This window comes from Corvus hawaiiensis, chromosome 1 (genome assembly GCF_020740725.1).
Source record: "Corvus hawaiiensis isolate bCorHaw1 chromosome 1, bCorHaw1.pri.cur, whole genome shotgun sequence".
Lineage (NCBI taxonomy): Eukaryota > Metazoa > Chordata > Aves > Passeriformes > Corvidae > Corvus > Corvus hawaiiensis.
The window spans coordinates 98,099,852-98,122,687 of NC_063213.1; the positions used below are offsets into that span (position 1 = coordinate 98,099,852).

A 22,836-nucleotide genomic window follows, 5' to 3' on the forward strand; every position below is an offset into this window, starting at 1 on the left:
ATCCCTGGCACCAGAGTCGGCAGATACAGAATCCCGGAACGGTTTGGGTTGGAAAGGACCTTAAAAACCATCTTGTTCCGCTCCCTGCCATGGGCAGGGACACCTTCCAAGCCCCATCCAACTTGGCCTTGGACACTTCCAGGGATGGGATATGGTTCCCTTCTGCTCCACCCCAAAACAACTGAGACCTCAACCTAGAAAGTTAAATTTAAACCAATGCATCAAACTCCTGCTGGGATGAAAGCCAACACTGCCTTATCTGAGATACCCAGCTCCATGGTCCACAGAGCAGGAGAAAAGGAAGATGCTCTTCTGCAAGATCTAGAGAAGATCAGAAAGTTCAGGATACAAGGTGGAAAGGGAAGCCATGGGAAGAAGTGGTGAGGAAACACCAAGAACGGAATTATTTTAGGCTATAAAGAGATGGTTATATTTTAACTGGGTCTGTAAGGACACAGAAAAAGGGTCTTCATCCCCCCATTTCATCCATATTTCCCAGAGCCAAATCAAAACCACCTCTCTGTACCACCCCCATCCCTCCAGAAGTGATTCATGTCACACACTCTGCTGGCCACTTCACCAAAAATTTATTTTTCTTGGATAGATCTTCCTCAGCCTATTCAATCAGGTTCAGCCAAGACACACACTCTACTCCAGGACTTTTCACAAGGACTAGATAATGTTTGTTTCATGCCAAGACACAAGGCAGGAGGCAGAATAAAAGTAACTGTAGAGAAATCAGGCCACTTTCCACCTTCTGAACAAACTCCACTGCAGTTCAAGTGCCATAGTTTGGAGCATCTCAGACTAATTTTATTTTCATCCTGTGTAAAGCCTGCAACAAATACCCAGCAATTCTATAAGGAGTTGGAAAGGGAGAAAAGACATAGGAATATTGGTCTGTTTCTTTAATTTGGACCCTCTGCAATCAACAGTATGTTCTTTAATACTGGGCTCCAAATTGCAAGAATAGATTCTTCTTGAAGATGGGATATTTTTAGATGTTTTGATTGGTGGCATTGAAACATCTCATCCAAGAAGCAGAGCTTCCATCATTATCCCAAATCTCCTCAGTCTCTCAAAAAATCAAGACATCAATCTCATCAGGAGGATTTTTTAATCAAAGATGTGTTCAGGAGGGTTTTCCTGTTCTTTTGGGGGAAGAGGGAGTGGGAGTGAATGGAGCATTACTCACCCTGCAGTCACCACTTTCTAGGAGTTGGGCTTTTCTAGAGAAGTGAATACTAGACCATTTATTTTATTTAATTTTTTTGTTTACAAGCTGAAGCAAAGCATGTCACATTCACATATCTAAAAGCCGGGACAAGAGCCAAGAACCTGAGCTGGGGCAACTTTCAGTCAAGTAATCCATGAGGAAAGGCAGCAAATGAGAATAGTTTGGAGTATTACAGTATCTTCCAGACCTTAATGCTTGGTAAAACTTAAAAAGGTTCACACAAAGAACAGAGGTTCTCAGTCCACTGGGACTTCTAACAAGTGCTGCAAACAGCGTGGTCAGGCTGAGCCCTCCCCAAGTCCAGGGCTCATGCAGAACCTCGCGGTGAACGGCACCGTTCCCCATCGCAGGGGTACCCTGGGCTGAGCTGGACACTTCCCTGCTTTGGGACTGCGTTCTTCTCCCAACTCATCCAGCATTACTGCACATGTCAGAAGAAAGCGTAGAACACATGGGAGGTTTTCAAACACATTCACAAACTCTGAAGCCAAGAGTTTCACAACAAAAGCCAACACAAAAGTCATTGTACCAGAAACAAAGAGCCATGGCTGCGAGTCCATTACTGCACAGCCTCCAAGGGTCCAGAGGGCCAAGTGGGATCTGCAGCCAAACCATTACACATCTGCACCTCCCCAGACCTAGAGGATTCCCAGCTCTGGAAGAGATACGACAAATTTTTTTCATTAGAGGAGCTGGAACGAGCTGTGGTAAGAACTAGAACTGTAATGCAGCCAGGGTAGCTCTGCACTGTCAGCTTGCTCGAAGGGCCAGGGAGTTCATGACTACTAGAGAGGATGAGACGTTTTCATCTAAATAAAAAAGAAAAAAACCTTGGCAAAAGGGAAAACATCCCTCTGAAATTATCATACAATCTTGTGCAATAAATTCAACTTTAGAAGTGACATTATCCAGCTCTGAGCTAACAGGCAATTACAGGGACTGGAAAAGGGAGATTTTTGCATGGATTTTTACATTCTCCAAGACATCTCTGTGAAGGAAGACAACACTTTTCCATTCAGCTCTCTGCCCTAATGTGTGTCAAAAAACAATCAGAGGTTCGATGGAGATGATTAATCCTGGAGGGAGTCAGGCAGCTGCTGCTCTCCGTGGCAGGGAGGAGGAGGAGGGGAGCTACCTGTCTGCTCCCTGGCATTCTGAGACAGCAAGCATGAGCCACAGCTAAGAAGATAATCACAAATTCTCAGAACCCCCTTTATCTCACCAAGCATCAGCTAAATAAATAAACCAAGATGCCTTTGGACAAGCAACTCTCAGAAATGAAGTGAAACACAGGAGAGCTCCATTACTTCAATTAATACTCCGATTTGTACCAGGTCAGCAGTTCCCAAGGGCAGCGAGGACAGGCACATCCCACTACTCCTCATCCAACAAAATCCCCAATTGCTGGGCAATGAGCATCTACCTTGCTTTAAAACTCCAGCAGATCTCTGCAGGACCCAAGAGTTTTAAAAAAAAAAAAAAAAAAAAAAAAAAAAAAAAAAAAAAAAAAAAAAAAAGGAGAAAAGGCTTCCCTCTTCATATTTTCTTGAAAATTTTGGTTGCAGTCTCTCAAACCGGAAGGAAAATTACACAGTTCTACAGAATCACAGACCGGCTTGGGTTGGGAGGGACATTAAAGCCCATCCGGTCCCACTCCCTGCCATGGGCAGGGACACCTCCCACTATCCCAGGTCGCTCCAAAGCCTGTCCAACCCGGCCTTGGACATTTCCAGGGATGGGGCAGCCACAACTGCTCTGGGCAACAAAGTTTTCTCCCAGGCCTAATAAATTTAAGTAAAACCAAATTAATTTTTTTCCCCAGTACAACAGCTGCAGCAAGCCCAGAACAGGAAGATCACTGTATGTTCTAGTTTTACTAGCTGAAAAATTCAAACACCTACATCAGAGAGGAAAAAAAATCCTACCAGAAAGCTCCAAAAGGAGGGGGGAAAATTTCAATTATATAAGGCAAAGATTGAAAGTAGCCAAGTGCTCTGCATGCAGATGGTTGTTAACAAGCAGACAAGAAGCAGATGAAAGGGATTTTGAGGAATGCTGCAACATCAGAGAAAAACAAAGAGAGGATTCCTCCAGCAGATTCACTCAGTAACACTCAGCTCCAGCAACAAACCCTCATTAGTGGGGACCACCTCGTTAGTGCTATGAGGGGCTGCAGAGGTTCCCTTCCCGCTGGAGTCCTGCAGTCATTCCTTGTTCCATGCAGCACCACTGAAAGCACCTGGGAATTTACGACCAAAATCTTCACACACATAACAACAATGAAGAAAACACCCACAACATTTTCTCCTCGTCCTCCTCTTTCAAGGAGCTGCATCACTGAGCCTCACAAAGTTTCACAGAGCATCTTTTTAAATTGTGGGAGGGAAACAGGCACAGGGTGGGATTGTTGGGGTGTCTGCGCAGGGCCAGGAGCTGGACCGGGTGATCCTTGTGGGTCTTTTCCAACTCTGGATATTCTGTGATAATTTTCACTAGTTCTTCATAAAGCCACCAAAACGTTTAATCAAGTCATTTTTCCTTTTATTTTTCAGAGAGGAGCACCTTGTCCTAGCACAAAAATTCATTGCTCAAGCACAAAAAAACATTGGTACAATAACCACCTCAGTTTGCAGAGCAGCTAATCTGATCAGGGCTTACCTGTACCCAGCCGGGAGGGCGTTTGGTTTCAGGAGTTTAACATAACCAAAGCACGCCCGGTACAGAGAGCAACAGGGGGGAAAAACAAAGGCAGAGCTGTGCCATGACAACTAGGATGGGTTATGAAAATTTTCTCTCCTCAGAGGATACTATTTTGAAAATAAATACCATCTCAAGAGCGAGCACGCAGGAGAATGAGCTGCAAAAAGAACTAGAACTCTTTCCATTAAAAAGACCTGGCCATGAATACCCCAGGAGACGTGATGCAGAGGGAGAGAAGGGGCACTAGGGCAGGTCTGACAAGTAAAAGATTCACACAAAAGAGTGAACCAGCACAGAACCACTGCAACTGGAGACACATGTAATTCCAGCCTGTTAGAAAGAATTCAAAGAATAGCTCACATTCAGGAAAAAAGCAGCTAAAACAGAAAAAACAGCAGTTACACACTTCATACACCAGGTTAACATCTAATACACAATGCAAGGTCAGTCAGAGCCTTCAGGTAAGATTTTTTACAAGTATCACTTATTAAAAGTAGGTTTAAATAACTAAGAGTTAAGCTGGTTCGGGCTTCCTGCCCATTTCCAGAGGCAGGGAGAGGGGGATGGTAGGGGGGATCGAGTGAGGGCTGAATATGGAAAGCTGTCTTTAGGCACAATATGAATCATCACACTGAGGAATCTTCTTTAAGTAGCTGGCTACTACTCAAACAGATTTATTTTATTTTAAAGGGGATGGTTTTGACCAATATATGCACAACGAACATGACACTCTGCTGTGTCTGTTACAATGAAAAATATTTGAAAATTAATCTGTATCAATTTAATCCATCCTGACATAGGAAAAGTGGTTAATGCCTTGGGAGATTTCCTAATGTGCTTCGTTTCTTCACATTATTTTCTGCTATCTCAGTATAAACAGCACCTTGCCTTTCACTTCCAGAAATCTCTGCTAATGGCAGAAGAGCTACCTACGACATGAAAGGAACAGAGAATAATTTTCTTGGTTTAGCCTGAGACAGTAAAAAGCCAACACCGCAAAATGTTGCATACATGGAGCAAGAGCCCTGCAAGTGTTCTGCATTCAAAATGCAGATCTACAGAAGGCTGATTGTCTCATTTTTTTGAAATAGCCAGCACTGGAATAGCAGAAGTCACATGGAGAAGAGCTCCAATTCACACAAAAATAGGCAGATTTAGCTGCTGCGATTTTTATTCATTCAACTGTCCCAGCCTAGGAATAGCAACAGCTGCTAAACAGAAATATTCTCCCCCTGGCCACTGGGATGTGGGACTTCAGTGGAGAAAAAAGCCACTAGGAACAGGAAGAGCCATTACCTCCTCCCATCAGACCACACGGAGCAGGAGCTGGGACCACAGCAGTGAAATTTTGTCAGAGCAGAGCCAGGATCACTGAGCACTGAAGCACCTTCAAACCCACCCGTCCCTTGCTCAGGTCTCCCCTCTGACCACAGATCCCTGCCCGGCTCCATGGGCACACAGAGGGCATGCTCTGCGTTTTCCACCTCCTTTCCAGGCTGCAGGAAAGCACACGAGGCACACACAGGCCAGCTCTGAGCACAGGAACCTCCTGCTCAAGCACTGCTCAGGCGATTTCTGTCTATGGCACCGACATAAAACCATGAACGCCAATGGGGTAACAGCTCCAAAGCTTCAGTATCATGGAAAGAGATGAGCTCCAACCACACACAGGCTGGGATGAGAAGCACTTTGGAGATAGAGTATTCTTTACCTGGACCAGGAGAATGAGCGACAGCAGAATATTCCCAAGCTTCACCTACAGCACCAGAGAGGAAAGATTCCGTGGCAAACATTCCCAAGATGACTGAAGCTCTCTTATTTTCCTGTTTGCTGGCCAAGACCAGTTCAATCTACGGACGGCTGCTCGCTCTGGGCACTACATCAACCCGTTCCCTCTGCCTCCCATCACACACATTTCCCTCCAATTCACACTGCTTTCCATTAATATTTGAAAGTCCTCCCTTAGACAAATAAAATTCTTGCAACATTTCTTACAACATCGTTATGTGTTACTATGGAAACTGCTAAAATGTCACAAAATACAAAAGCCTAAAGCTCTGCTGCATGAGGAGAACCCTGATCATCCTTAGTTCCCTCTTTGGGTAGTATGATGATCAAATGTTTTGAGCCTAATATAAAAAAAGTCACTATTATAGTGGGGGGGTGTATTTTCTTTCTTTTTTTTTTTTGGCATTGCTTTACATTACTGAGTATTTCATTAAGCCAGCAGCCAAATGAAGTCATTTTTCACAAATCCACCCTGTCAAGAGGGACTTTTGAGGCAGTAAAATGATATTCAAAACTCTCTGGAATTCCATGCTGAGCAGAGAAGCTGTGGCTGCCCCTGGATCCCTGCAAGTGTCCGAGGCCAGGTTGGACAGGGCTTGGAGCAGCCTGGGACAGTGGAAGGTGTCCCTGCCCATGGCAGGGGTGGCACTGGATGGGCCTAAAGGTCCTTTCCCACCTAAACCATTCTGTGATTCTGTGAGTGTATTTTACACAGGCAGGATGCACAGATTTAACAGATACGGGAGCTCTAATTCTTTAAAACTGAGGCTGTTTGAGAAGCACAGAGTTGTGGAGAGAGCACCCTGTGCTCATTCATAAGGCAGCAGGAATTACTGTGCCTCAGAAGCAGGAGCGTCACGAGATGTGCCAGCCGAGCTGTGCCAGCCGAGCTGTGCCACCACTATCGCAGGGAACATCTCGTTTTGCAGTTGAGCCATCGTGGCTGCACACGAGCACCAGGGAGAGAGCAGCCATCTGCCGAGGAGCTCACCTCACTAACCTGGCAGCTCCCAGCCAAGGCGGCAGCTCGAAATGCACCCCCGGGGTGACCTCCCTGCTCCGCACAGCCACGGACAGGGCAGGGCTTGGCACAGAGCTCGGGCTGGGTTTGGGAGAGGCAGGCAAAAGGGAAAACACCCTCGACACGACCAATTTGCCACAGAATTTTTGAGCCACTCCATCATCATAACAAAAGCAGTGAACTGAAGGTCTCAACAGCACGAGACTCTGACTGCCCCTTTTAAGCATTCTCTTTCAGCAAAGCATCATCCCCCTCACTGCTGATGCAATGCAATGAAACAGCACGTTTTACAGGAAAATCCCAGGCATCGTTAGCAAATCCTTAACTCGGCATGCCTGTGCCAGGTACCCTTCCCATAAATAGCTTGTTCAGTGCTGAGGTCAAACCTGGAGCAGGCATTCCAGAAAGTAACCCAATCCCAGGGAAGGTCAGAGGGTGGTGAAAAGAAAAGAAATAGGACAGGAAAAAAAATGTAAAAATAAGATAAAAGAAAAGGAGCTGGATGTTACTTAAGCAAACCACTTCAGTACTCCAAGTGAAAGCAAATCTTTCAAATGCAGAGAGCCACAACCAGAGACAACTCCGAGTGCACTGGAGAGTTGAATCATTCCCAGCTGGCTCCAGAGATGTGAAGGGCAACTGCAACAAACCCAAGGCAATTCAAGCTTCTCTTCCCGCTTCCCATCTGAATTCCTAGTCAATACACAGGCCCTCACCTATTTATATTTTTAAGCCCTTCCTTTCATTCGAAATCCAGCATATAAAACCTAAGCCAATTTTTTCTGTTCTCTCCTACCTAAAGCGTTTTATCTGAGGGCGGCCCAGCAAAGACCCGACCTCTCCAAGCCTTTGAAAGGAGACACTTGCAAAACGCCCCATATCCAGGGTGTGCCCAAAACACATTCCGTGGAAAAATCTCTTGGGGTAGTGCCAGTTTAGCAAGAAAAACATTTTCCCCCAGCTGGAAGTCTAGCACTGCTGAGCAAGTGCAACCAGAATGGATCTGCAGGAGGAGAGAACAAAGGAGGGGGGGAGCCCATGTCACTGCAGAATGAAACCCCCAGTCTTTGAGGAAGACACCTGGGAGTACCTTTACAATCTCTTCCTTAAGGAATTCCATGTTCACCGTTGCTCCACTTGTAATCTCAGCCATGCAGTAATTCTAATCTCAGCCATACAGTCATTTTTTGTCTTCTGTCAGTACCAGCATGAATAAAAATGCAGCTCTGAGCCGTGGCTGCTCGCAGATGCTGGTGCAACACAGTGTAAAAGTCTTTTCCCATCCCCCACAGAGGTATATTAGACTTCAATATTGGAGATCAGCTCTAAACAGGGCCCCTTTCCCTCGCTCAAACACCAACTTCAAATTTCAGAGGCGACTGCAGCAAAGCAGACAAGTACCACACTGGGTTTTTAACACCAGTTCACATTCACAGACTTCTCAAAAAAAATTTTCTGCTGCTTCAGATGTTGTGACAGGCTTTTTCCAATGAAAAGTAAAGTAAATATTTATACAACCCTATCCACAGTGTCACCCACAACTCCTAAAAATTCTGAGCTACAGCCTGTTCTTACTTGCTGCCCCACTGGGTAAGGGCTACAGAGACAAAGAGCAGCTTACTGGCAGTACCAGCCACCAAATCATTCCCAGTCCTCTGCGTTATCTTCCATACACCAGCCCAGCACAGCCTGAGAGACAGGGACAGAAGACCTGACTGAACAGAAGAACCCAAAATGCTGCAGGGGCAGTAAAGGCATCTGCCAGAAAGATGCTTTGTTGCATTCAACACACCAAATTCAAATGTTTTCCTGAACCACAGCACTGATCCGAACCTTATTCCTTGCACATGTGACCCAACACCGAGTGCTGGTTCACAGAGTCCCAGACTGGTTTGGGGGGGAAGGGGCTTTCAGCCTAGAAAGATAAATTTCAACCAAAGCACCAAACTCCCTCTCGGATGAAAGACACTCACACTGCCTTACGTGAGGTCTGTGGATGGCCATCGATCTACACCAAACGCACAAAACCTCCCTGCCATTCACCAGTGAGGTCTGCACGAGGATCAAGGCTCTAATAGAAGTCAGGAACAACTTATTAGACACCCATAATATCTATAAAAGGTGTACTAGGACCAGCATCTCTGAGAAATAACTGACTATTCTCATTTGCCCTCTTTCCTTAAAAGCAAGAGGGACTTGGAGTGTCCTACTTACTCCGGATACCTGATTAAGCATTTTTGAACAATCAACCACTCTATTGTTCTGCTTTCAAATGCTAAGCAAGAACACTTCAGAATCTGCTCTCTCTTCCCGACTGAAAGAGCTTGCAGGACTTCTGACCAACACATCGCTGCTGAGACTAACAACAACTCAGACAACACATACGAAAGTTCTCATAAACAGCTGAAAAATACCGTTAACCACTGTGCTGTCATCAGTACCTACAAGCACAGCTAAAATTCAACAAAAAACAACACCCGAAGTGTCAAGCAGGGGACTGAAAAAGTGATAAAGAGTAAGAGGCAAACTTTTAGGATTGCTCTGCATAAATAATTTAGTGAAATATGTTTGTGACCAGTAGGAAAAGCTTCCTTAGTCCCCATGGCATGGGATTTGATATCTGAATTACATGTGGGATCTGCCATCTGAATTATGGCTCCATGAAGTCACAGATTTGAGAAATATTATTTAATGGCCCTTGAGATACAGGCTTCATTATCATGTTCTCACTTGAAAAACATAATCGAGGGAGAAAAACCAGAATGTCTAAATCACATTTCTCAGTCAGCTTGCGCCAACTGCGACCACTCCTCAAGCAACCCCCAACCCAAGTGCCCCATGCGTTCATCTCCAACACAGGACTTGGAAATTAGTGCTGGGAAAAGCAGTTCTTTGTGAGAAATCTTAATTACTACTCCAAGCCCAGCAACTCTGAAATCCCGGCAGTACAACGTGACGCAGTGCAGGGAGGAGACAACACACGGGCTGTGAAATGATTCACCACAACACCAAAGCGCAGAAGGTGCTTGGATTTCCCATCAGTAAATGGGAATAATTAAAGTGTGCTCAGGCATCGTGGCCACAGGCATCGTAACAACCACAACTGAACACTGTAGGGACTGTCTGACCCTTGGAAAGGTTCTGTGGGAAGCCAGTGATGTGAGAAGTTGGTCACTAGGAACTGCAGTTCCCTCTCAGCAGCTTGATGCAACTGTCAGCCAAACAGTGACTTTCCAGATAAGAAAACCTGAGCTAAGTCCCAGTTAAATATTTGGTTTCATTACCTTTTCAGAAAATTTTTCCACTGTACAGACTGAAGTTGAGGTTTAGAGAGGCTAAATCACCTACCACTCACCAGTTCATGCCTACATCGCTACTTAGCATAGGTCACTAACCAGCCAAAAATAATTGACAAATTCTGATTAAACTTGTCTCCAGGCAAATCCAACACAACCAAAGAAACCACCACTCTGCAAAAAGCAACTACTATAAAGATGCACAAGCCACATGAAATATTTCCTATTTATATGTATTAGCACAGGGACACAGAAACAACAGGACTTTGGTGACTTTCTAAACCATCACTCAGCCACACAAACCAGATTTCAGCCAGCAGCCCTCCAGCACTGGGAGAAATTCCATGCTCTTCTCTGAACCACGTCTCACAAGCAGTTCCTGATCCCAGCATGCTGATAGCAACATGAAACCATGGAATGGTTTAGGTGGGAAAGGACCTTAAAGCCCATCCAGTGCCACCCCCTGCCATGGGCAGGGACACCTCCCACTGTCCCAGGGTGCCCCAAGCCCTGTCCAACCTGGCCGTGGACACTTGCAGGGATCCAGGGGCAGCCACAGCTTCTCTGGGAATCCATACCAGTACTTCCCCACCCCCAAAGGGCAGCTGGGCCCTTTCACAGTCGCACAGGTTTCTCAGGCGCTGCTGCCGCCAGTCACACCCAGCCAAGGAAGCTGGGATTCTCCACAGGGAAGGCTCCAACCTGCCTTCCTCACCTCCTGGCAAAGGCAAAGCTGCTCTCTCCTGATCCTCTCTCTGCACCACTCACACCTTTAGAGGATCTCAGCTGTAAGGCAGAGCTGTGTATTGTTAACCAGGGAGCAGACACAGTCCAACACAGTGGTCCTCGATGCACACAAAACCAAGGATGCAGCACAACCCAACCCTGCCTGCACACACCTGCCCTCCCCATCAGCTGCCTGAGAAGCAGGAGCACCTCGTTAAACCAAGCCCATGGCTGGCAGGGCTTCCCAAAGGTGTAACGAATCCCTCCCTGCTTTGTTTATGCATTACCTGATGGCCTGGTTATGCACCTGAATGACAGCACCTTCCTGGGCAGCAGGTCTGGGGGTGCTTTAAAAGGACCTACCAAGTTCTGATACAGCCCTAACACTACTGGAAAGAAGAATTTCTCAGGGAGATGGTGCTCCATAGCTGAGATCAGGCAGGTCAGAACAGTACAAATGCTTCAAAGTCCGTCCTTGACCAGATACTGATTCTGGAATGCCACCACACCAGAAAAACTCAAAGGTCAGCTCTTATCTAAGCATGATGTAAACATGTCTTTGTCTCTTCTGCGTGCTCCTACTTGAATCCCAGAGGTGGTCGGTGACGTGGTCACTCACTACCAGCAGGCTCTGAGACACTGTTTGTGGCACAACTCTCACTACAGGTCTAAAGCAAACAGCAATTTTTTGGGGGGAAGGCAGGGGCACCCAGAAGCAATGCAGAACCAAGGGATGGTGACCGAGCACTGAAAAGTTTACAGAATCACAGAACTGCTGGGGGTTGGAAGGGACCTCTGCAGATCATCCAGTCCCAGCCCCTGCCAAGGCAGGGTCTCCTAAAGCAGGTTACATAGGAACGTGTCCAGGGTTTGGAATGTCTCCATTACACAATTAAGATACTCCATCTCACTATCAAAATTAAAATAATCAGGGCACACATCTTCCTTCTAATAAGTAAATTCATAAAGACAAAAAATCCAGCCCTCCCTGAGCAGCCTCTGCACTCACACTAATGTACAACAATGGCTCTGTATCATCAGCTGGCCCAAGGCAGCTTCCCAGTGGAAAACTCGGCTCTTCCCCTTCCGGCCTCCTAGCACTGCTGGAAAAGAATAGTATTAGATGCGCTCAGAAGCTTGTACCAGCTCTTAAGGTTGACTTGAGCAGTTCCACTAACAAGCACCAACACGCACTGAGCCTCGGCAATGCCAGAGCTCAGGGCCGATGTCACAGCACTCATCCAACAGGACGGTCAATGCTGGGACGGCTCATTACTGAATACCCACAGGCACCAACTTTAAACGAGGTTTGGTGGGCCTGGCCTAGATGCCAGTGTGCATACACACCAGCTTCTGAACCCAGAGACAACAGAGGGATCAGTCTTTTTATTAGCTTTCAAATCTTTGGCTTTTTAAGAGTACTCAGAATGTGAAGGCATGACTAACGCAAAGGGCGGAAAAGTCAGCAAAGAATTTCACGCATCATGTCTCTGAATGCTGAACTTCCTCTTGGGATTAGAGGAGTGGCAAAGAAATTTCACTTTGCTAGACAACACGTGAAGCCATGAAACCCATAACATGGGAAATTTAGTATTATTTTGTACAGATTTTTAATCAAATGTCTCCTCCAATAACTACTACAAGACCTATAAATGCAATTCTACTACTAATCCCAACAGTAAGTTTGTGGATGCTATAAAACAGGAATAAAGATACTGAACTCTTGTTTAAACAGCACAAGAACCTCTTTATGTCCACCCAGGAGAGATCACATGATCAGCTAGCTACCAGCTTTGCACTGGGAGAAACCAAACTCAAGCTACATTTAAGACTTCACATGCAGAAATTCATCCTGCGCCACCATCCCAAAACACAACGTGACATTTAGCTGGAATTTGATATTCAAAAGCTGTAACATCTGGCTATCAGCACTCATCCACGGGAGCGTGTTCTCAGAGGATGCTGAAGTCACCACATGCCCACTGTTCATATCCACCCAGCTCAGTAAAATCTGTTTCACATAGCCCTTGGCCAGTCACTAACACACTCTGGACAACAGGTATCCAAATCCACTCAGTTATTTCTCCAGAGAGAGCTGAACAATCCCAGGACAGTGCAGGAATGCAAAAGTCCTGGTGACTTTTTCCAGCCTGGATGGGAAAGCCATCGGCATTCCAGCCAGGACCCCTGTGCCTGCTGCACGGAGCTTTTTGTCGACCGTAGCGATACTTCACAGACTGAGGTCTCGGTTCAATAGGTCCATCAGGGTGGAAGAGATCATCTACTGATGCAAGCAAGATTTCACACAGCCTAGACACAGAATATGGCCTTTTAAGAGATTTTTACAAGATACTGTGGTGTGCACTCCCAGGGAAAATTCTGGGTTTGGAACAAAAATTTCCCTTCCTCCCTGACCTGTCTCAAGACCTTTTGCCTTGAGAAGGATCTTCCTCCTCCACACACAAACTGACACCTAATACTTATGCAAACAGGATCTAGTTAACAACATAATTATGAAGCTGTTGTCATCATTTAATGCAACTCACAGACAAGAAAAAAATTCCCAGCAGTAATTTCCCAGATTCAAGAAGAGAACACACTCGCTTCACACTTCGGCTGGCACTTGAACCAAATCCTTTCAAGAGTATTTTTTTTCCAGGCAGCTCACTTAACAAATAAAATGACTTCCCAATCATAAATATGCTGTCAGCTACACAGATTCAGACTGGCCTTACTTTACACAACAGGTTTACAACAAGTATTCCCATTGTAAAAAACCAAACATTTCATTTCAGGAGACAGGACCAAAGCATCCTGGAGACAACTGCTAATGGCATTCCAGGTTTCTATCTGCAGCTCACACCACTCCAGCCAGCCAATATTTTCATGACTTGCTGCTCCATGAACCAAAGACTATTTTCAGTATGCATGAGGAATTTTATCTTCAGTGCTGCACATGCTGCAAATCACACCAAACTAGTTTTAACAATTCTTTGACCCAAGACCTTCCAAAATTTAGGGTTCCTACAAAAACTGTATTTCTATCTGCCACCTTCCACTTTGCTCCCCACCACCAGAAGGAAACAAGCGAGTGCTACTTACAGTGGTACATGGGGTTGTTCTGGGTCTGCTTTGGTCAGTTCCTCTTCTTCAACATCCGACTCTCCCCCCGAGCTGCTGTCAGTGACATCCGAGTCAAACGCCTGCTCGCTGGATCTCAAGTTGGCCATGCCACTGGCCGTGAATCTCTCCAGCTCCTCCGATATTGAATCACTCTTCAGGAAGTTACTCAGGCCTTCTGAAGTAACTGTCTCACTCGCAGCTTTCCTCAAGGCTGCTTCTGCTTTTCTGGTCAACATCAGCTGGCTCCGATGCCTCAGGGGGTCCAAAGCTGGAAGCTTGCTCAGCGTTTTCTCCAAGAAGCCGCCCAACTGCTGCTGGATGTGTCTCTCCACCTGCTTCGCCTGCACCACCTGCAAGCGCTTCTGCAGCCGTCGGGCTCGGCTCTCAATGTCTGCCTGGCGCCGCAGCAGGGCCCTCGTCCTCATCTCGGAGTCCAGAGCGCTGTGGTGACCAGCCAGCAGAGAAGGTTTCTGCTCCTCCAACTTACTGCTCCCGAAGTCGGAGTGACTCGCGACACCGGGCACCCGCGTCTCCCCACTGCCGCCCTCGAGCACCCACTGCTGCTCTGTGGAGTTAAGGGAAGATTTATTTGCAATGCTATTATTGCTAAAGGGAGTTGCGTGTTCTGCATCAAGGCTTCTGTGTGGAAGAGTGCAATTGGTCAACCCGGTCTTCAAGTCCCCCAATTCAGAACCTCCTGTATTATAATCAACAGTCTGGAGGGCAGCAGAAGGAGGAGCACACTTCCCACCATTCAGAGAACTAGAGTTTTCATGGTCTGAATTGGTACTTTTGGCCAATTTCTTGGCCAAGCCATTCACAGGCGCTTGTGGGAGAGGTGGCTGGCTATTAGCACTCATTGTTTTTAGATTCTCCAAAGTGAATTCCAACACTGGTTGCCTCCCCAACAGATCACTTGTTTTCAAGAAGGACTGAGATAAGAGAGAGTGAGATTTAAGGACTGTCTGCTTGTTGAAGACTCCTTGCAGCTTCAGAGGCTCTTTTGAAGAGACAGATGTTACATCCGAGCAGAGATAAGAGGCCACTAGCGGCTGCAGCTTGCCCAGCTCTTCCTTTGTAGGGTTGTTTCGGAAATCTAGACTGGGATCCTCTGGAGCAATGGCTTTCCTTTTGGTGCCGTTGGCAGCCAGGAGGATGTTGTTGGCGTTGCCGTTGCTCTCGGCACTGCCAGGCGACAAGGTGGAGGACGGGGGAGCCAGCTTGAATCGGATGTGGTGAGCTTCAGCTGCTGCGTCAGTGAGAGCGGGCGCCATCGCAGCCATTCAGCACAGAGACACGGGAAGTCCAGCCTCTCCCGCTGCCGAGGCCAGCTCCACTGCCTCCCACTGCCGCTCCCGAGGGCAGCCTGCACAAGGAAGGCAGAAGACACAGTCAGGCACTGCATTTGGAGGAAATAAATCAAACACTTTGGACAACGGCAGCGAGACTTGGATGTGACGCTTGCGCTTCGTCACATTGAGCGCAGCCTCCTCCCCCTGGGAGCCCCAGCCATGCTCAGCAGAGCCAGGCGGGCACAAGGCAGCTGGGAACAGAAACAGGAATACACAACCCAGCCCTCAGGATCTCCCAAAGTCAATGCCTGTCTGTAACTGCAATTCCCATCTTTCAGTTTATCCATGAGCACACCAGAACCCTTCCAGGCCTCCAGGAAAGCTCCAATCCTGGATGCTCCTATTCCTCAATGCCAGCAGCTCACCAACTTCGTCATTAAAATCCCTGAGCTACACCTATGAAATAGTTTTCAGTGCTTCTACTGCCAGCTCAGGGGTCTTAAAAATGACAAATTTGACTATAACATGTAACACAGACAGGGCTTGAGGGGAACAAATCTCCATATGCTTAAACTCCCAGTGGCTGAAGAAACCCCACCGCTTCCCTGAAACCTGGATTTCAAGAAAGTTGCTTCCCTGGTGTATACGAAACCCACTTTCTCAGAAGTACATTTCCGAATGAGCCAGGTGATTTCCAGTGTTAGCAATTCCCATTTCTCTTTCAAGAGCATGGATAAAGATTAACCCACACACGCACAGAGCAGTTCTACACTGACTGTCAGAGCAAGCCTGGGTTTAACTCAACTAGAGCAAATAAATTAAGAGAAATAACTAAAGACTCTTCCTTTCTCTACACTGCAGCCTTTTCCCACCCACCTTCAAGTTTCTGGTCATTCACCCACTTTCCTTACCACTAAAACTGTCAGTGTTTTTAAATGCCTTTTTAAATTGCATTCAAATAACCCACAGCACAGGCTGTGCCACCAGTGAAACAGTTACTTGATTTTCCTTTTACTGAAGTTATTTAGCATCTTCATAAGATATTTCAACGTCAACTTAATAATAAAAAGTTGCCCTGATCTCTTGCCTGATATGCCAATCCTCTAATTTCACATAAATTTGCATAAGCTTGTTGTAGCTGTTCATTAACACACCCCAATGACCAAATTAATACACCACTTTACAGGAAAAGCAAGGACTATCTAAAGTTTTAATATGTTTAACAAGGAAAATTTCACAGCCAGTTTTGTTTCTGGGCTCATCCAGCTGTACCACAGTTACTCCCAAGCATCAGATTCAGGTGATTCTCCGTAACAGGGACCAGAAAGACATCAAGGCTGAAAAGCAAAGTACTAGAACCTGAATTTTTGTGAGAAATCAGAGATGAGTTAGAGAAACAAACCCACATTCCCATGGAGGGAAGGGTCAGAATTATTTGCTCTGTGTGGTTTCCAGTGAGTACATATATTGGTCAACTGGCCAGCCCCTCGCCAGGTCCAAAATACAAACCCTCCAGAGTCCTAGAATCCCAAAATGATTTGGGTTGGAAGGGACCTTAAAGCTCATCCAGTTCCAGCCCCCTCCCCAGGGGACCAGCCCAGGGCACGGGGGATTCTGGGATTGGTCATGTCCAGCCTCTCACCCACCAGTCCTTCTCCCCAGGGCTGCTGTCCATCTGTTCATTCTCCAGCCTGAACTGATCCCAAGGGTTCTCCCTACCCAGCTACAGCACCTTGCTAACAGTCATTCTAACTCACTCTCCATAAAATCCACTTTGGTGACACAGGAGGAGACAAGGAAAGAAGAACAGACTCCCAGAGGAACAGACTTTAGAAAAGCTGTTGCAACTGAGATGCTGGAGATGGGTTCAGGCTTCCCAAGTCCCCTACTCACAGAACTTATGGTATTCTGTCATGAACTACACCTTATCCTTACTAAAAAAGGATCTGTATGTCTAAAAGTTTTGGCCACACTCACTGAAAATGGATTTCAGTCACCATTTGGGTCCATAAATAAAAACTGAACATGCCTATTCAGGGAAGAAAGAAAAAAAAAGGAACTTGCAGGGAACTTTCCACTTGTAGCTAAGACACCCTTGGGAGAGGAGGGAGGAAGACCGTCAGAACAAAGACTTCCTCCACTCCAGCCTCCTTCCAAGACCTTCACTAGAGACACACACACTGGGAATGACTGTCCCTAACAGGTTCCCAGTTCTGCAGAAACATACGGGTTTCCCTTCCAGGGGGAACTCTGGCTCAGGGCTCTCCACCACAGTTACCACGAGACATCAGCAGCAGCTTCAGGAACACCCAACTGCAAAAAGAGCAGAAAACCCTCCCCTTGGTGCTAAATGACTCTTCATGAACATATCTGCACTGCAGCCAGTCAGGAGTTTGCCCAGGCTGGAGAGAGTTTTAATCTGTAGGACAGTCATCAAATTAACAGAAGTAGGAGATGGAAGCAAAACTTTGACACTGCCATTTTCTCCAGGTTAGCAAACCCACTTGAAAACAAAAAATCCTCCTGGTAAGCTACTGCAAACCTCCTTGGCTCCACTTTTCATGGGGTGGACACCATTTAGAATACTTTGGAAGCCTGGAAAGCCTCCGCTAAGAATAAGGCTTTGTTCTAGTAGCTTAAAGATGACCTCCAAAAGTTATTTGGTCTATGTTTTTTTTATTTTAAGTCCTTATCAACTCTCTGTGTGCTGGACAGCACTGGCTTCTCTAACATTGAAATAGATCTCTACTTTTATGAGCAACCCCTGGAAAAGACATTAAGGAACATTTGTAAGCATGTTCCCTCCCTCTGTTTGTAAGTCTGGGTTGTTATTAAAGCCGCATTACACTTATCAGGAATTTCTTCCTAACAGGGAATTGGAGGGGAGAAGGTGTTAAGGCATCTCTGAGGAAGGAGAACAAAGAAAAGGAAAGGTCATAGAATGGGAAGGGAAGGTCATTCACACAGTCTGAGGAACTTTCAGAGTATTCTGGTAAGTCTGACAATAAGGCCAAGAATTATCCCCCAATCTTTTGCCTGCTCCTGGGACCCAAACCATGCTGGCAAGTTCTACTCAAACTGCTGTCACCCATCTGTATTAGCAGATCCATGTGAGCACCCTTTTTTCACCATTTTCCTGCCAAGGGTCTTTAATTCCCACACTCAAGGTAACACATGTGGGACCAAGGGGCTTCTGCTCTGGCACAAGCCCTGCTGGTAGAGAACGGCCAGAGCAACTGGACACTGCTCCAGTTCCACCACCACAGCTCAACTCCAGCCCAACCTGCAGCAGCCGTGGCGCAACCCCTGTGCTGGACTTCACCTGGGAAAATCCAAGAGGAGCTGTTTCTGGAAGGCCAGCGTGGTGTTTACGGCATGTCTTAAGCTAATACTGAATGAACGTTCTTCGTTTTCCATTTAGAAGTAGAGCACTGCCAGAGCAGTTAGCAGTAATTAACAGAGCAAAGATGAAAGGCTGCAGCAAGCAGGTAAAACCAGGGTAACCGTAACTCATCCATCTTCCCTCGGTCCCCAGGAGTGCACGGGAGGCCACCGAGGCAGCAGAGGCACCAGGGCTTCTCAGGGGGCTTCACCTACAACTCCACATCAGCAGCACCAATGCTCGAACTTCTTAAACACAGAGCAGAGGGAAGAGTGGGAGGGAATAAGGCCGAGGCAGCAATGGGAAGTCAGAGGGGGCAGGAGGAACACACGCAGTCACCCTATACCTGGAGCAGCATCAGGTCATGACACCCCTGAAAACAATCCTCCAGCATGCTGACTTATTCAATACCCTCTGCTTCTAAAACCCAATTTTACAATCAGACCTTGAAAGGAGAACTGGGTTTCCAAGCACATGACTTTGTGCAATACCTCAAAAATAAGCCCAAAACAAACACAGGAAGTTTTGAGTTTTCTTGGGGAGAAACCAGGCACTGTGCTTCCAGTGAGGCTCATGAGAAGATATGGGGAGCTCCATGAACTGGACACAGGAGGCACCTGTCTAAACTCACTCCAGTTTGCCTCTGGAAGGGCTGTCCATGCTCTCCCACCAGCTGGTCTCCTCCCAGACATCAATCCCACCATGGCACCCACCTGGCTCCATCACCTCTGCCCTCCATCCCTCCTGCACCGCTTGGTCACACCCACCTCACATATTTCTGTTCCCTGGATTACGGTCTCAATCCCTGAAATTATCCCGAATTCCAGCACCCTGAAACCCCTTCACCCCAAAGCTCTGTCCTCCCCAACACCCATTTCCTGACATACACAAAGGTGCTGTTAGAAGCAATAAAAGCAAAGTTACCCTGAAGGAAGTGAGTATTATACCAATTCCCACTTCCCCTCTCCTCCCCCACTACAGATCAACAGTGCAGCCAACTCTTGAATTCGTGTGGTTACAAACATGTTTCAGTCAGAAAACCAAAACAAAGCACACAAAAAAACCCCCCAACTTGCTAAAATAAAATCCCTCTACACTTCATTTTGCAAGTAAAACACATCATCTGTGCTTCTAACCTCAGCAGGTAACAACATACAACAACTCCCTGAGCCCTACAAATGTTTTCCATATCCACAACGTCCATCTACCAAAGTTACAACTATTGTGCAAAACAGATTCTCAATGTGCCTTTTGTTATCGCTTTTCAACATTTTACAGTTGTAAGACAGGCGTTTACCAATTTAGAAAGGGATTTACATGAGAAGCAACTCTCAAAGCTTTAATTAAGGAAACGTGACAGGCAAGTACAGGACGATCACCTTATTGATAAGCCAGTTATCACGTGCAGACTGTGTGCTTGCAATGACCCACATTTGGGAAACAGGTTTTTTTTTTTAATGTTAACTAAAAAAAGGTTAAGAACATACACAAGAACCACAGATTTTTACAATACATACACGAGTACCTTGCACAGCTATTAACACTACAGACTTGCGCCTAATCTCCCCGGGAAAAATAAGAATTTTAATAGTAAGAACATCCCAGAAATATTACTGAGCTCTACTTTTGTTTCCAAAGAGAAACCCTCAAGATTAAACTAAAAGCTGCTGTTTCCACTTCCTTGTCCACATGAATAGCAGAGTCTGGTCAACTCTGAGATCTCTTTTTGCAAGAGTAATTCTCTCTTACGCCTGTGAATTTTCGCTGGATATAAATAAACCAAATCAATTGCATCATCTGAGGTAAAGGAGGTTTCATCAATATGATGTCAGAAAGAAAAACAGAAGCCACAAAGCAAGATTAACTGTCATCTCTGCCAAAAAAACCTGGAAAAGTGAACAACAAAAGCAAGAATGCCTTCACCTGGAAAATTAAGTGGCTGGAGACAAAAATACCCATTGCTGTTAAGCTACTCTTCAGAACAAAGTTGCAGTTCAGAGTCAAATCACAAGAAATGTGGTTCAAAAAATAATAATGGGTCAGCTGCAGACAGCAGCAGCCTGTCAGAGACAAAAAGTAAAAAATAAAGTAAAATTTAGAAAAGCTTTAATTGTGAAATCCAGGTCTTCCCCATCCAGTATCAGAAAGATTTTGTTTTTCTTTCACATAATCTGGGCAAGTTGCCCAGGAAATATGAAAAACTGAACTCAGGACTCAGGGAGCAAGTTAAACAAAAAACAGAATTGCCTTTTAATTTTAAAGACACATTTTCATTCACTAGGTGCAGTCATACCCAGCTTTGCTCAAAAGCATACAACTATTCCCAAAACTCTTAACACCCCCTGCCCCATAAAGTGGCACCACCTTAATACTTCATATTTTATACTTAATAGTTTAGAACAAGGCATTGACTGTCACTACAAAAAGTCCTTTGGAGTGCCTTGCGATAACTGGCCATGTCCTCAAGAGGAAATAACAGCCCAGAGAGGAGCAGAATTAAGTGTCCCAAATCACCAGATCCCTGCCCAATCTGGCAGCCAAGTTCAAATACTTCATTCTGACTGGAGTTCAGAACTCGGTTCCTCATGACACGAGTGCACAGCTGACTGCAGATCTCAGCTTTTCCTGCTCCTCGGATCTCAGAGAGCACAGCCCACCGTGGCTGCCACCGTGACAAGAACTCCAGAGCAGAGACACTCGTTTAATAAAAAGTGATGGTCACTCACACATCACAGGTTCTTTTTCACGGGCCGTAATTACAGCCTGAGCTGGGCTTGCTCTTCCTCATTTAGTGCAAAGCAACTTCACAGTAACCTTCCCATCACATCCTCTGTCGCTGCAGACCTTGACAGGAAGTTATAAAGATTTCAGAGAGATGTTTCCCAACGTCTGAGAGCTGAAAATGAGAAATCTTTAAGGTCCACCTTCTGCTAAGGCCTCTGAGGCCTGAAGCAGCTCCCAATACAGAAATATATATTTCAATTAAATTTCTCTTTCCACCAAATCTGAAAAAAGTAAGTTTGCAACAAGAGATTAACTCAGGCACAGATGAGGACGAGGCCTGTTCAAGGCTGACAGCTACTCCCATTTCCCCTCTTGAGATGTGATTTTGTTACCTTCTTCCCTCATTTTATCAGATAAACAGCACAGTTTCATCACCATATTCAGATACTGCACTGTCAAAACCGTACTCTCCAGAATTAGGTCTTCCCAACTATTCACATCTCCCATTTCTCCATTTGTCTCACTCTCCAAACTCCAGCAGTAACCTGCTGGCTGTGCCTCCTGGCAGGGGAGATCCAGACTGATCTTCTAACTTCAAAAAACCTGAACGAGACCTTATCCAAACTCTCCTCTTCTAAAAACACAGCTCTGAACTCCGGCTGATGAGGACATGCACAGGGTTTAATGGAATTATGTTTACTCAAGTCCTGCATCACCCAGACTCTTGCTGATTTGGGTATGACAACTCCTGGCCCAGCTGAGAAAGAACAGAAAGCTTTTATTCCAATTTAAACGATTTGTCACAGAAAACTGCATCCTCAAACACGCAGCCAAACTCCTGTTTACAGGGAAGGATTTTCAAACCGAGTCTCTGCTGCTTTTCATTCCAGATAGACATTGTATTCCTGGAAGTCATGAGCAGGGACATGGTATTTATAAAATGCAGCAACGGAAACGGTGCTTCTCAGATCACCTGCCATTGCTACTGCCCAGTGCTCAGAGCTCTTTTTAATGGAAGGATAAACACTGGGAAGAGAGGCAGGCGTGCAGAACTTACTCATTATTTGGTCTCATCACTATGTGATCCACCTGAGACCCTTTCAGGAATTAAATTCCCATTTAGGCCTAAGTTGGCCCACCTGTTTCTCTCATAGTCCAGTAAAAAAACAAACAGAAAAAATGCAAAATCAGGTGCTGTTTGGGTATGGGCCTGAGATAGCACTGACCTACTCTCAAAAAATGGTCCCAGAAAAAAGTAGTTTTCCAGAAAAGGAAAATTATATGGAAGGGGGCGGGGGGAAGGCGCATAAATCAAAATATGTGCTGCTTGCCCTTTCTCCCACTCCCCAAGCTTTACTCTTTCCCTCGGGTTGGGCCTAAGAATCCTCAGGCCTTATCTTTACCTCGCTATCCACTGCATCTCATCCTCCATGGAAAAGCTTTTTGAGGCTCCTAAGGACAGGCAGCAAGTGGAGCCTGAGCAGGGAAGGGTGGAGTGCTGGAACTCCAGAGACAGTCTTTGTTCTGGGCGTTCATTAGATAATGGC

At 46.0% G+C, this 22,836-nt stretch overlaps 1 protein-coding gene across 4 annotated transcripts in view; it reads right to left on the minus strand.

The window, feature by feature from the left end:
* The window catches only part of KANSL1 (KAT8 regulatory NSL complex subunit 1), an 81,224-nt gene that overhangs the window by 48,426 nt on the left and 9,962 nt on the right, over positions 1–22,836 (minus strand). For all 4 annotated transcript variants that reach the window (XM_048319371.1, XM_048319362.1, XM_048319350.1 and 1 more), the window contains exon 2: positions 13,871–15,257. In XM_048319371.1, coding sequence (XP_048175328.1) covers positions 13,871–15,174 — 1,304 coding nt within the window. In that variant the 5' untranslated portion in view covers positions 15,175–15,257. The remainder of the gene's footprint in view (positions 1–13,870; positions 15,258–22,836) is intronic.